The sequence below is a fragment of the Lissotriton vulgaris genome, chromosome 2_2 (assembly GCF_964263255.1).
Source record: "Lissotriton vulgaris chromosome 2_2, aLisVul1.2, whole genome shotgun sequence".
NCBI lineage: Eukaryota > Metazoa > Chordata > Amphibia > Caudata > Salamandridae > Lissotriton > Lissotriton vulgaris.
Window position 1 is genome coordinate 312,874,152 of NC_141688.1, and position 12,265 is coordinate 312,886,416.

At 50.5% G+C, this 12,265-nt stretch overlaps 1 protein-coding gene across 2 annotated transcripts in view; it reads right to left on the reverse strand.

Moving 5' to 3' along the window:
• Positions 1-12,265, reverse strand: part of LARGE2 (LARGE xylosyl- and glucuronyltransferase 2) — a 196,764-nt gene that overhangs the window by 47,799 nt on the left and 136,700 nt on the right. For both annotated transcript variants that reach the window (XR_015309191.1, XM_086959654.1), the window contains exon 8: positions 2,782-2,894. Coding sequence is in view for 1 of the 2 variants with exons in the window: in XM_086959654.1 (XP_086815780.1) it covers positions 2,782-2,894 (113 nt within the window). In the remaining variant the exon portion in view is untranslated. The remainder of the gene's footprint in view (positions 1-2,781; positions 2,895-12,265) is intronic.

Sequence of the window (12,265 nt, forward strand, 5' to 3'; positions counted from 1 at the left end):
AGTCAAAGTCAACCCGACGCAACTCTCCAAGCCCAAAGTCTGGAAAAGAGACACGAAAAAGCTCAACCCAGGCTCTCTGCCCCCTAACAGTTGCAATCTCCTACTCCCTCCTGCAGGCGCCTCGGACGTCCAAACTCTGACGGACCACTATCTCAACACTATGACCTCTATAATTAATGAGGCTGCACCTATGCAGCTAAAAAGAGTCTCTACTAAAATCTCCAAACCATGGTACGACGGGAGTCTCAACGAAGATAGAAGAGACATGCGAATGGCAGAACGGACCTGGAGATCAGCCCCCTCCGCATTGCACCTAAAGGAGTTGAAGGAAAAGAGAAACGCCTACTTCAGGAAAATAAAACGCTCAAAATCCGACTTCTTCAGCCTCCAACTTAACCAAGCAAAAAACCGCCCGAGAAAACTGTTTGAGCTAATCAAATCGCAATCCAAGGAACAACCTCAACCACTCAACACTGGTCGTGAGGCACCCTCCTGTGAAGATTTCGCTGCTTTCTTTATCCAAAAAACGGACAAAATAAAAAGCGATCTCCTCATTGACGCAAGCCTCTACTCCAAATCCAAATGCCTAGCACCCGCTGAACCAAAAAACAATGCTACATGGTCAACCTTTGACACATACTCGGAAGAAGAAATTGGCAAATTACTCAGCACCCTGAAACCATCCAATCACCTCACGGACCCCCTCCCTGCCTTCGCAGTAAAAGACTTTACCCCTTTGCTTCTCCCTCTCTGGACTAAAATCATCAACAGCTCTCTCCAACAAGGAAACATACCTGACTCCCTCAAGGTTGGTCAGGTCACACCTCTACTAAAGAAACCAACAGCTGACCCCTCGGACCTCAACAATTACCGTCCCATCACCAATATCCCCACTCTCGCCAAACTGCTGGAAAAATGCGCACAACTACAATTGACTAAACACATTGAGCAATTCGATCTCCTCAACCCTCACCAGTCAGGCTTCCGAGCAGGACACAGCACAGAAACTGCTATGACTCACATAATTGACGACGCACTTCAAATACTAGACCAAAACGACACCTGCCTCCTCATCCTTCTTGATCTCTCCTCCGCATTCGACACCGTTAAACATGAGAATCTACTAGAACTACTAAACACAAGAATGGGCTTATCTGGAACTGTCCTCAAATGGTTCACTTCCTTTCTGCACAACAGGTCGCAGAAATTCAAGAGCAACAACCTGATGTCCTCGCCAATACCTGTAACGCTAGGCGTCCCCCAAGGATCCTCTCTATCCCCAACTCTGTTCAACCTAGTCATGGAACCTCTCACCACCTTGCTACAAGCATCCAATGTACACTTTCACATGTACGCCGATGACACCCAACTTTACCTCAAATTACAATCACCCAACGACATCCTGCTCCTGAACTCAACGATCAGATGCACCCAATCCTGGCTTGCAGACAATCACCTCAAACTCAATGCCCTGAAAACAGAGTTCCTTCTGATCTCACCTCCAGCGAAGATAGCCACCACCCAACATTGGCTTAAACTCCTAACCGCACTCAATGTCCAACCCACCATCGTGGACTCAGCAAAATCTTTAGGCATAACACTCGACACCAATCTCAGCATGCAGCAACATATCAGCCAGGCAACAAAGGGAGCGAACTTCCAGATCAATACTCTGAGGAAACTTAAACCCTTCCTCCCAGCCAAAGACTTCCAAACTGCGGTACAAGCACTAGTCATCCCACGAATTGAATACGGCAGCACCGCCCTCTGCGGACTCCCACTAACTACAACCGCACCACTAAAAGCGTCTCTAAATGCTGCAGCGAGACTCATCACTGGGTCAAAAAAGCACTCCCACATTACCCCTGACTTGAAATCCCTGAACTGGCTGCCTTTTGAAGCCAGAATACATCTGAAAATCGCTTGCATGACACACAAGGCGGTACACCTAAACTCACCCGGCTACCTTGCTCAGAAATTGACAATCTCTGGGGGAATCAGGAACACGAGAGGCACAAACAATCTTCTGCTGAAACCTCGAAGATTCCGGAAGGAAAAAACATACAAGCGCTCCTTCTCAGGAATGGCGCCAAGGATTTGGAACTCACTCCCTCCCGAAACCAGGCTTATCTCCTCCACTATACTCTTTAAAAAAGAAGTAAAAGCTATCCTTATGGCTAAATACACTTGATCTACTATCTCGAACCCTATTAACACCCTGCACTGATCTGTATTACTTGCTTGACCCCTTTACTTATTTGTATGAGTTGTCTTATCACTCACATGATTGGCTTTGCAGCCACCTATTTGTATTTTTGTACTGTATGATCTACTGATTTACCTATTTGACTTTGCTCCCTCATGTACCCTTCTGTACTGTATGATCTATTGATTTACCTATTTGACTTTGTTCCCTCATGTACTCTTCTATGTAAAGCGCTCTGATATCTGCGAAGATCTTGTCCGCGCTATATAAAACTTTGAAAATAAATAAATAAATAAATAAAAATCCTTGGTATCCATTGAAGACGGATGCAGTGCAGTGACTTCTAAGCGCTGCAGAGTCACAGTATCCCTGACCAGGGACCTAACCTGCAGGGTCTCGGCTTCTGAGCCAGACAGAGCACAAGCACACACCAAGACCACGCTTCGACCTGACACATGTATGAACTGTGGTCCATCAGGATTGTGAACAGTATGTTCACTAGCCTCCAGACACAGCGTGGACAGGCAAAGATCTTGCTTCGATAAAGACACACGTATGTACCCTGCATCACTCACCTGGTCCGCCAGGGATGTAGACAACATGTTCATCAGCTCACGCTCCGCAGTCAGCCGCCATAACTGCTCCCAGCCAATACGACGCAACTTATCCAGCAGGAGCAGGATAACACCTGAGACGCAAAAAGCACAACTTCGTTTTATTTCTCTTTCCCCTTTTTAATTCTCTTTCATCATCTCACTTTCTTTCTTAAATGCACACTCCTCCTTTACTTCCGCATCTTTTGCCCACCCTCGCTCTTTATCCATTTTCATCCCTATTTCAAGAGCCTATTTTCATACCTGGACTGAAACTTTTTTCAAACTATTATTTGCATTTTTTACATATATATGAACACATATTAAGATGTATGTCACAACATATAAACATCATCACACACTAGGATTCAATATCTTTCAAATGAAATCCAAGATATTTTAGTTCCGACCTTCTTCCAAACCACCGGATTCTCTCGAGAGCTGAAACTGTGCGCAACGAATCTACCAGGAGGAAATTAGGCCGGTTGTGAAAACCTTTCAGCCTGGCACCATCTATACAGACGCGACCTTTCTAATTCAACCAGTCTGCCCAGTACCAAGAGCAAGTCTTCCTGGTTAAACTCTAGTCCGGCATCGATTTCTTTTTTCAATCATCGAGTGGGAAGGAGACAGGCTTGGAATGGGGGTGGGGACTCAATAAGAATAAGGAATCAAGAGGCCTCCAAAAATGGGATGCACTCAGTGGGCATGGCTGTGACATGTGTCGGACTGAACCCTTGATTTCTAGAAAGACACCAAGGGCCGTGTTTAGATCTCGGCGGTTGGTTTACTCTGTCTCAGGGGTGACTGGTTTCCTGTCCGACGAAATATAAATGTGATTATATCCCATGGGGTTTATATCGCAGCTGCGGAATAGCCATCACCGGCCATCATCAAAACCTGCACGCTTTCTTAATCCAGCACGACCACCGAAGGAATCCTCTGGTAAGTGCTCTGGAGTCCGAGAAGCCCAGATCCTGAGCAGCTCCAGTACCGAAGTGCAGCCTCCCAGCATCTCCACGATCTGCGTGGGGCCCTTCTGCTCGCCGCTCAGCACGTTGTCCGATCACTAGCCGCTGGCTTGTGATCTCCTTGACGACATCCGACAACCAACGCTGCTGGTCTGGTTGCTCCAGACCGGCCCTTGCTCCCTTTTCAGAGAGGAGCACCCCGGACCCTCCTGGTCCACTCAAGACGCCATTTTAGGCCCACCACGTGGCCCTGAAATCTGCCAAGGCTTGTTGCCCCAATCCTGGGCCCAGCGACGCCGACAGCATCAACCTTCGTGGGACAGCTCGCACCTCCATCCTGGTCGCCGACAACGCCTCCTGGTCCGTGAGACTGCAGAGCCTAGCGTCGCCTACTCACCTAGTCGAGGTGACGGCCATCCGGTGCCTTCCTGGTACCCTCTGACTACTGGCTAGTAGTACGAACTTGGTCCCCTCTGCTTTCAGGTATCAACGATCACTGATCCAGGCTTCGAACTATTCATCACTGGCCGCCGGCCAGCAACTCCTTTTCTTCCGGCTCCTGGCTCGCCAGCGAAGACCCCCGACGCCTGTAAGACTTGTGCAGCCGCAGCCCTCGTGGCTAGGTAACTTCGGCATTTCGGTGCCTGCATAGCCTCCTTACTTTAGGGTCCCGAGTCCCTCGCTTCCGACTTGCCTTATCGGGTCCGCCCGAGACCACTAAACTTTCCGTGCCCTCGGGCACTTGTATTGATCGTGCACTTGAAGTATTTTCTTAAGAGTTTCGTTGTGTGCTTAGTACCCTGTCCTCATAAAGAGTACAGGGCTGTTGTGATTCTAATAAATACACTGTTTATTTTCATAACACTTGTGTGGTGTCCTTTCACTTGGTGTTCAAGGGGTACGTGATGGTATAACAGCTGGCTTAACATGCCCTCTAGAGTTTAGCCCGAAGACTGCTCGTATCCACGCTACTAGGATAGCTGGTCTAAGGTTGACTTACAACCAATCCCCATAAGGGTCGTTTGGAACGATACATAGTGGTCGCTAGAATAGCGAACGCTGCATATCGGGCCAACTTCTCACATTGGTGAGCAGCGGTTGGGATTTGAGCTTGCTGTTGTTTTACCACGCGTATCCTAAGAATATCTTGTGAAAGATCGCATAAGTACTCCAGGTACATATAACTTAGCTTAGAATACTCTGAGTTCTACTGAACCAGCTGTTGTAGCTCCTCAAGGCTTAGCACACCTTGGCTACACCTCTTAGCAAGGGATCAGTAGGTAAACATATAGTGTAGGTAGGTGCATCACTTACACCACACTAGAAGCAGCATGTCAGACAAAGGAGGAAACTCTGAGTCTCCCCTTGTGTCAGTCGACCTTCCACAGGTCACCTCCAGATATGCTGCACTTAGCTTCCAAGAGATGCGACAGATCTGTACATCTCGGAAGTTAAAACAGGGTGCAAACCCTACCATCCCGTTTCTGATTGGTCTCTTGGAGACTTATGATGCAAGGAGGGCGGGTAACACCGACCCTTCTCATCCAGAAGTGGATTTGCCCCCCCTCGAGGGAACCGCAGGTGACCCTGACCTTATCCATCTCTCCGCAGAAGGTGAAGAGGAGGACGAGGAGCCAGAGACATCTGGGGACGAGGCAGACAAAGGTCCAGTCATAGTTAGCCAGCTAACCCAGGACAACTTAAGCCGGCACGAGATTGGTACTAGGGGACCCCTGGGCCCTCTCTCGGGCCAGCTTAACATTGGGAACGGACGAGTTAGATCTCTGTCAAGAGGCTCTAACAGATCTGTTCGAACCAATGGCTCTCGAGGCTCTGCTCGAAGAGGGATGACATCACCTCAGAGGAGAGTGTACGAAGCAAAGGAGCGGGAAGTCAAACTGCGGATCGAAAGGGAAGAACTTGCCCTAGCCAAAGAGAGACTCGCCTTTGCTCGAGAGCAAGAGTTGAGTGGGACAATTCCCACTGGTGGCAGCATTCCCCCACGGGAACCCAGGAGTTTAGACACTAAGCACCTGAATAAGATAGTACCCCCCTTTAAGCAAGGGGACGACATCCACAAATGGATTACTGCTTTGGAGCGGACCTGCACTGTACAGTGCATCCCCCAGAGTCAGTGGGCAGCTATCTTGTGGCTCTCCTTTGAAGGTAAAGGTAGAGATAAGCTCCTCACTACTAGAGTAGAGGACGCTAACAATTACCAGGTCCTGAAGAACACACTGATTGATGGGTTCGGCCTAACCACTGAGCAGTACAGGTTGCTGTTCAGGGATACCCAGAAAACTCAGTCTCAGGACTGGTCTGATTTCGTTGATTGTGCCACTAAGGCTTTGGAGGGCTGGTTGCTGGGCAGTAAGGTTACTGATTACACAGGATTGTATAATTTGATCATGCGAGAACAGATTTTAAACAATTGTCAGAACCAGTTGTTGCATCAGCACCTTGTCGACTCGGATCTGACCTCTCCCCAAGAATTGGGAAAGAAGGCAGACAGATGGGTCAGAACAAGGGTTAAGCAAAACCAGGGCCAGAACCAGGGTGGTCAGAAGAAAGCAGACCAGAAGGGTAAAGATTCGAAAGGGGAACAAAATGACCAGAAGTCTTCGACAGGTCCCCAACAACCCAAAGAGGGGGGGGGGGTCAGGCTTCCCAGAAAAAGAAGAATCAAGAAGGCCAATCGAAAAGGTGGTGCCAATACTGTAAAAGTAAAACTCACTGGTTTAGTGAGTGCACCAAGAAAGGAGGGCAGACTCCTGCTACTGCAGCCTCTAAGGCACCTGTGCCCCCTAGTACAGCCAGCAGTAGTAGTGCGCCTCCCAAGGGACTAGTTGGGTTAACCTTGGGTCCTGAGGGGTGTGACAGCTTAGTTGGTACACTCACTCAGGCTGTCCTTGTCTGTACAGGGGATGTGGATATATCCCCTGATGTCAGTCCCAATACTTTGGGCAAATACCGACAGACGCCTTTAATAAATGGAAGAATGGCTCAGGCCTATAGGGACACTTGTGCCAGGGTCACCATGGTGACGCCTAACTTTGTGGACCCTGGACAGATCATGCCAGGTACAGATTTCCTGGTGACCAATGCCAGCAACGTCACTACCAGTCATAGTATGGCGATTGTTGCTTTCTCCTGGGGAGGGGTAAATGGCCAGAAAAAGGTTGTAGTTAGTTCAGACCTCCCAGTGGATTGTTTGTTGGGCAATGATTTGGAGTCATCACAATGGTCAGAAGTGGAGCAACGGACTCACATGGAGATGTTAGGCTTGCCAGCACACGTGTTTGCTGTGACCAGGTCACAGGTCAGACGATGCCCCACTGAACAGGTGCTGGATCCTGGAACAACGGACCAGACACCTCCCAAGAAGAAGAGCAGTCGGGTTAAGGCCTCGCCTTCCCCCTTGCCCCAGGTCGAGGATCAAGTCTCAGAGGAGGCTGACCTCCAGGAATTGCGGGAAACTGAACCTAAAGAACTCGAACTTGATCAAGTTGAGTTTCTGGGCTCAGGGGGACCCACACGAGAAGACCTGGGGAAGGACCAGTTAGACTGCCCTTCCCTTGAACCCCTCAGACAGCAGGCTGCTGCTGAGGCTGCTGGGAACGCCACAGGTACCCACAAGGTATACTGGGAAGATGGACTCCTGTACACTGAGGCAAGAGACCCCAAGCCTGGCATGACCAGGAAGCTGGTTATCCCCTTGTCTCAGCGTGGTTTCCTCCTTACCTTGGCCCACGAGATTCCCTTAGCAGGACACTTAGGCCAGACGAAGACGTGGGACAGGCTTGTCTCGCACTTTCACTGGCCTCACATGAACGAAGATACCAAGGAGTTTTGCCGCTCCTGTGTCACTTGCCAAGCCAGTGGTAAGTCAGGTGGCACGACAAAGGCCCCCCTTATACCAATGCCTGTGGTGGGGGTGCCCTTTGAACGGGTGGGGATTGACATCGTCGGTCCCATGGAACCACCAACAGCATCAGGGCACAAGTTTATACTGGTGGTAGTGGATCATGCCACCAGGTATCCTGAAGCTATTCCCCTTAGGACCACTACAGCCCCTGTGGTGGCAAGAGCCCTAGTTGGAGTATTCTCCAGAGTGGGCTTCCCTAAGGAGGTTGTCTCCGACAGAGGTGCAAACTTCATGTCGAGCTACTTAACTGCTATGTGGAAGGAATGTGGTGTCAACTACAAGTTCACTACACCCTATCATCCACAATGCAATGGGCTTGTTGAGAGATTCAACCGGACCCTGAAAGGGATCATTTATGGACTACCTGAAAAGCTTCGGCGTAGATGGGACGTCCTGATCCCCTGCCTTTTATTCGCTTAGAGAGAAGTCCCACAGAAGGGGGTTGGCTACAGCCCTTTTGAACTTTTGTACGGGCATCCTGTAAGAGGACCCCTGTGTTTGGTGAAGGAAAGATGGGAGAGACCTCTCAAAAAGCCTGCAACCAGCATAGTGGACTATGTGCTTGGCCTCCGCTCGCGGATGGCTGAATACATGGAGAAGGCATCCGAAAACCTTAAGGCCAGCCAAGAACTCCAAAAAGCTTGGCATGACCAAAAGACTGTCTTGACGGTTTACCAGCCCGGACAGAAGGTGTGGGTGTTGGAGCCAGTGGCCCCAGCAGCACTCAAGGACAAATGGTCCGGGCCCTACACCATCCTGGAGAAAAAGGGAGAGGTCACCTACCTGGTAGACCTTGGAACTCCCCGGAGCCCCCACAGGGTGCTCCATGTCAACAGGCTCAACGCATATGTCGACAGGAAGGACATGAGTTTGCTCATGGCCATAGATGAGGGACAGGAGGAGGAGAGTGACCCTCTCCCCGACCTGCTCACTCAGAATCCTGACGATGGATCGGTAGACGGTGTTGTCTTTTGTGGCAGCCTCTCCGAACATCAACAGGAGGATTGTAAACAAGTTCTTCAATCCTTCCGGCATATGTTCTCTCTAACACCCAGTCAGACCAATTGGTGCACCCATGAGGTTGACACTGGTGACAGCTTGCCCGTCAAGAGTAAAATCTACAGGCAGCCCGATCACGTTAGAGACTGCATCAAGAGTGAAGTGCAGAAAATGTTGGAACTGGGAGTCATTGAACCCTCGGGTAGCCCTTGGGCTAGTCCCGTAGTTCTAGTGCCGAAACCTCACACCCTGGGCGGTAAGAAAGAGATGAGGTTCTGCGTAGACTACAGGGGTCTCAATGCCGTCACTAAGACTGATGCCCACCCAATACCAAGGGCAGACGAGCTTATCGATAGATTGGCTTCGGCCAACTACTTAAGCACGTTTGACCTGACAGCTGGGTATTGGCAAATCAGGTTAGCTGAGGACGCCAAGCCTAAGACCGCATTTTCTACCCCTGGTGGGCATTATCAGTTCGCGGTGATGCCCTTTGGTTTGAAAAATGCACCTGCCACCTTCCAACGGTTGGTGAATCACGTGCTCACTGGGCTGGATGACTTCTGTGCGGCGTATCTTGACGATATCGCTGTCTTTAGCTCCACCTGGGAGGATCACCTGGTCCACCTGCGGAAAGTGTTAGAGGCTCTGTGTGAGAAGTTGGCCTGATAGGTAGTGTTTCCAATTCTGGAACCACTGGTTATCAGTCCAAACAAACCCCAAAGATGTCAGGTTGTAAGTCAACCTTGTAGACAAGCTATCCTAGTGGTAGCATGGACTAAGCAGCCTTAAAGGCTTAACTTAAGAGGTCGTGTTAAGCGAGCTGTTTTACCACATACAATCCTGTAATCAAATGAAAGGACACCACACAAGTATATATTATAAAAATATATGTATTTATTTCTAAATTACTCCCCAGTACTCTTTATGAGGAAAGGGGCACAAGCGTTAAATCAAAAGCACTGTTACACATATAAAGTTGCACGTTTATGGATGAGGGCGGGTGGCCACTCAGACCATATATCAAAAAAGTGGTATAAGTAACACTTTACGAACAATGGTTAGGCCTAGGGCCTAGAGATTCGCTGGGAGCAGTCAGGACAAGCAATGAAGAAGTCGGGAGTAGCCCACAGGAGACGGGTGCAGCACGGAAAGTGCGGCGCGCACCAATGCACTGTCAATGGTGCGTAAAAGTCAATTAAAGTGAATAAAAAGATACTTCCGCTGAACCTAGGAACACAAAACTTTAGACACAGACCCTAGAGGTGTGTACCAGTGTAAAGACACCGGCGTTGCAAAGTTACCTCACCCACAGGCCGTGGGTGCACAGGGTCGAAGTGGCGTCGGGTTCTGTCACGCAGGTTCTGGGTGCTTGGAGCTGTTGCAGCTGCAGGCGCTGTGAAGCAGAAGTGTCCGGTGCGATCCAAGGGTGGATCGATGAAGAAAAGTACCTGAAAGCAGAGGGGACAGAGTCTGGGTCACTCAGCAGTGACCAGGGTGGAACCAGGACGGAACCAGGCAATGTCGGGCGCAATCAGGCAGTTGTCGATAGGCTTCTCTCCGCTGTCACGTGGGCTCTGGGGCATCTGCTACGTCCAGGAGCGGGTCACGATCTGTCCCACGTAGGCTCTCGCCGTCAGCACCGTCGGCTTGAAGATTGTAGCAAACAGCACTTGGCAAAAGCAATCCACGCGGAACCGGGAGATTGCTTATCACTCGAACCAGGAGGGTCAGAGTGGGTGCTCCTTTTTACAGGAGCTGGTGCAGATCTGGAGCAACCAGAAAAGCAAGTCGGATTTCAAAGTTCGTCGGCACAGGGGCCACAAGCCAGCTGGCAAGTGACCGGGCCAACGCGTCGAGCGCACACAAGCAGAAGGGCCCCACGCAGCACTCAGCGAGTGTGGAGGGGTGAGCTTTGGTGCAAGTGGAGCTCGGGGCTGGGGCTTCTCAAACCCCGGTGTACAGCTTCGAGGGTCACTCGTGGGCTGCACGGTCAGCGTCTCGTGGCCTTTTCAAGATGGCGTGCCCCACGCTTCCGGTCGCCTCCACGGGTCTCAGCTCTGCAGGGACTGTGGATCGGGCAGGTAGAAGGCAGGCAAGCTTGATCTCGTCGATCTCTGTCGCTCGAGTTCCGGCGGGAACTGCAACAAAGCAAGGGTCGAGGGCTGGATGGTGCCTGTTCGCACAGGGTGGTCACTCCTTGACCACAAGGGAGATTCTTCAGTCTTCTCACGTCGTGTAGAAAGTCGAAGGGTCCAGATTTCGTTTCTTATGTTTCTTCAGGATGATCTGAGGTCCGTTGGGACTGCTCCCCCTCTTATTCGAATCTAGGGGGTTGGACATCCTGCTAGGTCCCCTCCTATGGGTGGGACCCAGGAAGGGGGTGGTTACACCCCTCTCCTTTGATCCTGGCCGCGCTGGGACAGGGGCTGGGAGGCCCCAGAACCGGTTTGGCCGGATCCTGCAAGGGGCAGCCTTGTGCTCCCCAGGCAGTGTCTGGTTTCATTGAAACCTCCCTACTCCAATCCACTATCTCCTGTCTGGGGTGGTTTGACACCGCCCTGTGACAGGAAACTCTTTGTCCAGGCCTCCTCTGCCGGGTTTCGGTCAGCAGCAGGAGGTCAGACCCGTGTCTGTGGCAGGGGCATCCATTTTGTGGATCTGAGGCTCATTTTAAATCAACCGCGTTTCAGTAAAGTAACATGTCTTCTCCCTCTAGAAGGGTGGAATGCTACCCCCGTCGCCAGAACTGGCGAGGGGGTAGTATTCCAATTCGTATGACACCTTACACGACATGTTTTGATAAAGCCAAACCAAAGTTGCTATATAACCGCGAGGATTATAAGGCGCTTAAGAGTATATGGTATGGCGTTATCCCGGATCAGCTTAGGGAGTTGTTCCCGACAGCTGCAGACAGGCTCAGCTCATGCCAGAGCACCATCTCACATAAAACCACGCACTCTGCCTCCAGGATTGATGAGGCCTTCCATAGGAGTGGCTTACAGGCTATATATGTGTCCAGATATAGGTTTAGATATAGGTATACTATATCTAAGCAAGGGGTGATTACACCCACTTGCCCCAGCTGAGTGATCAGCCAGTTGTGTCAATTTAAGAACCAGCCAGGGGTGGCAAAAAGCTATGCTTCAGCCCCTGGTAGGCCTTGGTGGCACCTATGCCCTGGGCACCTATAGTGCATGGTACAGGGGCTGACAAGGAGTCCATTTCCAATTGTGGTATGTACCTATAGCACATGTATTATGAATTTAGAGAGAGAACAGCAGGCTGGGGGTCTGATTAGCAGGCCCACAGCCTCAGTAAGTCGAAAACCAGTGAAGCAAAAAGCAAAAATTGGGGTGACCATAGGATAGCAGACCCTACTCTCCTACACTCTGCAAGCAGCAGGTCTCACTATCAAGGCTACCAAGTGCCAGATAGGGCAGACACAGGTTGTATACTTGGGCCACCTTGTCGGTGGAGGCCAAGTTCAACCACTGGAGAGCAAGATACAGTCAATCAGGGACTGGGCTCCTCCAACCATCCAGACTCAGGTTCAAGCTTTCTTGGGCCTGAC